This window comes from Penaeus vannamei, chromosome 13 (genome assembly GCF_042767895.1).
Source record: "Penaeus vannamei isolate JL-2024 chromosome 13, ASM4276789v1, whole genome shotgun sequence".
NCBI classification, from domain to species: domain Eukaryota; kingdom Metazoa; phylum Arthropoda; class Malacostraca; order Decapoda; family Penaeidae; genus Penaeus; species Penaeus vannamei.
In genome coordinates this window covers 30,902,247-30,907,246 of record NC_091561.1, presented here as the reverse complement: position 1 = coordinate 30,907,246, position 5,000 = coordinate 30,902,247, and the positions used below count along the sequence as shown (strand labels likewise).

Genomic DNA, 5,000 nt, shown 5'->3' with positions numbered 1-5,000 from the left:
ATGAGTATTTTAGTGCCATTATTATGATCCTCATCATTAGTAACACTGTTGATGATTCTGTTTATGATGTTACGCCATCATATAGGTCGCACTAAAGGGATTGGAAAGATCTGAAATATATTTCGGAATATCAAACAGGTTTAGCGCCAGCACTTTTTAAACCAATATGCAGTCAACATTTCTTGTTCATTAGACAATATCTGATCTATATTGACATTTTTGCTAGAGTTTATAAAGTTATAGCTTAGGATATATGTATAGAGAGGAATCGTAGAATGCATCTCATACAAAAGTAGATAATTATCATGCACCATAGTTTAGTAATAAATAATAGTCATTAACAAACAATAGATATAAGTCCCCCCTTAAAACATTTAATAGAAAACGGTAATATACTCACATAAGAGAAAACGAACTCCTTTGCAGGTAAACTAATACAATTTTCATGCTATGCCTCCATTTCTGCCCATCTTTAACTAAAGAAAGGATATCTTTTCAGGGATGTGACAAGATGGCCTTGATCTGGGACATGCGAACAGGCCAGTGTGTCCAGAGTTTCGAAGGCCACGAGTCTGACATCAATTCCGTCAAATTTTATCCATCAGGGGACGCTATTGCCACTGGGTCGGATGATGCCACGGTGAGTGCAAGAGGGTATGGAAGAGAAGCCGATATTTTTGTAAAAGTTGAATCATAAAAGGGTATATAAGATGTGGAACTGTGAAGAGAGGCAGAGGGAATGGGAGAGGGAGACCGAGGGAGGGAAGGAGGGAGGGAAGGAGGGAGGGAAGGAGGGAGGGAAGGAGGGAGGGAAGGAGAAAGAGAGAGAGGAAGAGAGAGAGAGAGTGTGTGTGAGAGAGAGTGAGTGAGTGAGAGAGAGAGTGAGTGAATGAGTGAGAGAGAGAGAGAGAGAGAGAGAGAGAGAGAGAGAGAGAGAGAGAGAGAGAGAGAGGGAGGGAGGGAGGGAGGGAGGGAGGGAGGGAGAGAGGGAGAGAGGGAGAGAGGGAGAGAGGGAGGGAGGGAGGGAGGGAGGGAGGAGGAGGGAGGGAGAGAGGGAGAGAGAGAGAGAGAGAGAGAGAGAGAGAGAGAGAGAGAGAGAGAGAGAGAGAGAGAGAGAGAGAGAGAGAGAGAGAGAGAGAGAGAGAGAGGGAGAGAGGGAGGGAGGGAGAGAGAGAGAGAGAGGAGAGAGAGAGAGAGAGAGAGAGAGAAGAGAGAGAGAGAGAGAGAGAGAGAGAGAGAGAGAGAGAGGGAGAGAGAGAGAGAGAGGGGGGGAGGGAGGGAGGGAGAGAGGGAGACAGGGAGGGAGGGAGGGAGAGAGGGAGGGAGAGAGGCAGAGAGGGAGAGAGGGAGAGAGGGAGAGAGAGAGAGAATGAGAGAGAGAGAGAATGAGAAGAGAGAGAGAGAGAGAGACAGAGAGAGAGAGAGAGAGAGAGAGAGAGAGAGAGAGAGAGAGAGAGAGAGAGAGAGAGAGAGTCAGACAGATAAATAGATAGATAGATAGGTAGATACATAGATAGAGAGACAGAGAGAGAGTGAGAGAGAGAGAGAGAGAGAGAGAGGAGAGAGAGAGAGAGAGAGAGAGAGAGAGAGAGACAGAGACAGAGAGAGAGAGACACACACACAGACAGAGACAGAGAGAGAGAGGGTTAAATCGAAAGAAAATGGTATGCACGCAGTTCCCACTCCAGCGTTGCCTCATCCATCCCCCATTGCCTTTCCCCAGTGTCGGCTCTTTGACCTCCGCGCAGACCGAGAGATCGCCGTGTACACCAAGGAAAGCATTATCTTCGGCGTCAATGCGGTCGATTTCTCCGTCAGTGGTAAGTCTGTCTTTGGTCGATGAGCACGACAAATAGTAAACGTCGGCGTATTAGTGATGGCAGGTCAATTGCATTTTCTTTCACTGTAGTTTATGTGTTTTTTTTTGTTTTTTTTTTACTATTGTTGCTGTTTGTGTTTTTATTTCCTGTCTTTGCTTCCATGTGAAGTACAATAATTCAGATCATAAATGTAACCTCCTTTCACTAAACACATACATAATAAAAACGATAATTGTAATTTCACGATTGAGAAATTAGCAACAAAGGTATAGAATATACAGTGTCACCGTAATAGTGATCGAGACAATGAAATATTTCAACAGGATCCATCTGCAATGTCCCACTTATCTCTCCCTCTCTCCTTGCCAGGGCGCCTCCTGTTCGCAGGATACAACGACTACACCGTTAATGTCTGGGACGCCCTCAAGTGCCAGCGCCTCACCATCTTGTACGGCCACGAGAACCGGGTCTCCTGTCTGAAGATGTCTCCGGACGGGACAGCTATCTCTACAGGTTCCTGGGACTTCACGCTCAGGGTACGTTGTCAGCCTTTGTGTATGGGATAAAAGATGTATAAATAGCAAATATATAAAATGAAATTAAATATGATATAAATAAATATATATAAATATAGAATAGAATAGATAGAATAGCAACTTGAGTGATATAGTTGATTGTGAAATAAAATAAATATCTTTCAAAAATGAGCATATGCACTTGAACCTGTGACAGATACATGCAAAGTAGTCTGAATATCTTCTAAAGCCGTGTATTCATTGGTTTAATATTTGTTTCAGATATGGGCTTAGATTCGCTGTAAGAATGAAGGGAAGGATGGTAATCTTAATGGTCAGTGAAATGACATAGTTTAAGAAAAGACCAAAGAAGTGACGATGCAGGCCTAAAAATGAAGTGGGACCAATTTAGATACATTTTGTGGAAAAAGAAGATAAACTGAAGAAAAGTGTAGTTTAAAGAGATACAAAAAATAGACTCAAATTCGCAGAAGCTCGTTAGAAAAGCCATAAAAGAAGTAAAGTTTAGAAAAAAACAGATCATTATATCACGTAAACCAATAGGGAAAAGCAGTAGAGGAAGTTGTAAGTGTTAGAAATTTGAGTGTTTAGTGAATTCAGTCTAGATTTTTATGAAGTTATTGCTTATTGGTCACAGTCTTCGGGTGTGAAAGCAGGTGGTGATGTGGTGGAGCCAAGACCCACTGGCTTAGAAGACGGGTGTTCATCGCAGGTCCCAACACCACAGTGAGAAATTCCGATCTATGCATTGGGAAATCTCAGGGTCGTGTTTCACCATTTTCATCTCCATTATTTATTTCTACTTCTTCTTCTTCTTTTGTTATTACTCCTAATGAAAAAACTCATAATACTGAGACATTGACGTTTTCTCAAGTCTACAGCACAAATAGCATTACAGGGAAATTTTACTAGTTACATGGAAGCTACATATTTATCACAAGAATTGTTATTTAGAGAATGGCTTTCATACTTAATATTTAAAAAGGTACGATTCTCAGATTAAATAGCTTAAGGAAGGTGAAGCGAATATTTATCTATATATATTAATTGCTTTCCATACACGACAACGCGTACAGACGCACACAAGCAGACACACACACATGCACACAAACATACATGCATAATACAATAATACATAGATATGAGTACCATCTGCTTATCAATCTCGTCCATCTAATTTTCGTAAAATGAATCGTTACTTCACTTTTAATTTTGCTATTATAAAGAATTTCAAAAGCCAGAATACAATTCTATAATACGCATAAACATGAACTTATGTGTATGCATATATATATTCATATTTATAAATATGAACAGTTAACGAAGCCAGAATCATTATCCTATTAATCAAATAAGTAAACATGTGCCAAATTTTCCTTATATTTTTGCAGAAGCGAACAAAACCGTTGTTTGTTTTGAAACGCAAACAATTGTTGTTTAAACTAGAATCGGGGTTTATTATGAATGCCTTTTATGCGCCGTATTCCTAAAGCTTGGAATTGTTTATATATTTATGAGTAACGCAGCATAGGCGCATATATATAAACATATGTGTAAATATATTATTATTATTAATTCAGTTGGATAGATCCCCGGTTGCAAATTTCTATTTCGATCTCATTAAGGAGAAACTATTTCATTTCGCGAGAAAGCTATTTTCACTGTATGACCATAGCAATAGCCATGGAGGGTACGCTGACCGCATTATACACTGTACACACTTCGCATCTAGCAAATGCATTTACTTTAGATTATAAGGAACAGTTGTACATGAATAAAAGTCTATTCCTATGGACCATATTTTACTCCCTTCCAATCCTTCCGTTTAATCAATCTGATTAAAATCATTCCTCGTAAAGAAATGTCGTCTTTTTCTTTTTTTTTATCACGGCAGAATAAAATGAGAATGAGACAAGAACGAAAGTGAAATATCCTGTATGTGTTGTAACACAATGTATGGCAAAAATATTCCCATCACTAACTGTCTATAATTCCGTAATAAAATGAAATACACGGACATAATGTCTCTCCTCCCGAGTCGTCAGCACTCGTTATTGCTTTCATAAATTTCAGTCCGCTGCGGTTAGACTCATCCATATCTGGTCACTTGATGTAGCTCTTAATAACCGTCTTTGTGTTGAAGCTATTTGCATGTTATTTAGATATATGCTTTTTTGTGTATCAACATCTACCAAATGAATATTTTTATTCAAACATTTTCTATGTTCGGTATATGGATGGGTCCGTGTATCGGGGTCTAAGCGACCATCTGCTTCTCGGACTTTCATTTTCCAATCACATACACATGGACGACAGAGTGTTAATACAAGCCAAGGTGAGTCTTTTGACACTTTAGGAACATGCGGATGATTGAACACTCAGCCGTTTGCCATAATCGAAGAAAATGCGAAATTTCCCGGACATCAGAAAACGAAAGTGTGACGTCATGAAAAACGTTCCGAAGGTCCGACAAACTAGAAAAGCTATTTCTACCACATACTTCAGAGAAATGAAAACTCCTGTGTTAATTTGCATCGATGCATGATGGTCACATTAAAAAAAAAGAGAGGAAATAACAACAACAACATCACGGAAGCAGATAACAACAAAACCCGCAGAGATACACCTCCCTCCCGATAATCAG

General features: G+C 39.8%; 1 protein-coding gene across 3 annotated transcripts in view; it reads left to right on the top strand.

The window, feature by feature from the left end:
* Gbeta5 (guanine nucleotide-binding protein subunit beta-5) overlaps positions 1 to 4,149 on the top strand; it is a 19,090-nt gene extending 14,941 nt beyond the window's left edge. For all 3 annotated transcript variants that reach the window (XM_027351856.2, XM_027351858.2, XM_027351857.2), the window contains exons 7-10: positions 500 to 640; positions 1,724 to 1,820; positions 2,190 to 2,356; positions 2,618 to 4,149. In XM_027351856.2, the coding sequence (XP_027207657.1) occupies positions 500 to 640; positions 1,724 to 1,820; positions 2,190 to 2,356; positions 2,618 to 2,629 (417 nt within the window). In that variant the 3' untranslated portion in view covers positions 2,630 to 4,149. The remainder of the gene's footprint in view (positions 1 to 499; positions 641 to 1,723; positions 1,821 to 2,189; positions 2,357 to 2,617) is intronic.
* The last annotated feature ends 851 nt before the right edge of the window (positions 4,150 to 5,000 follow it).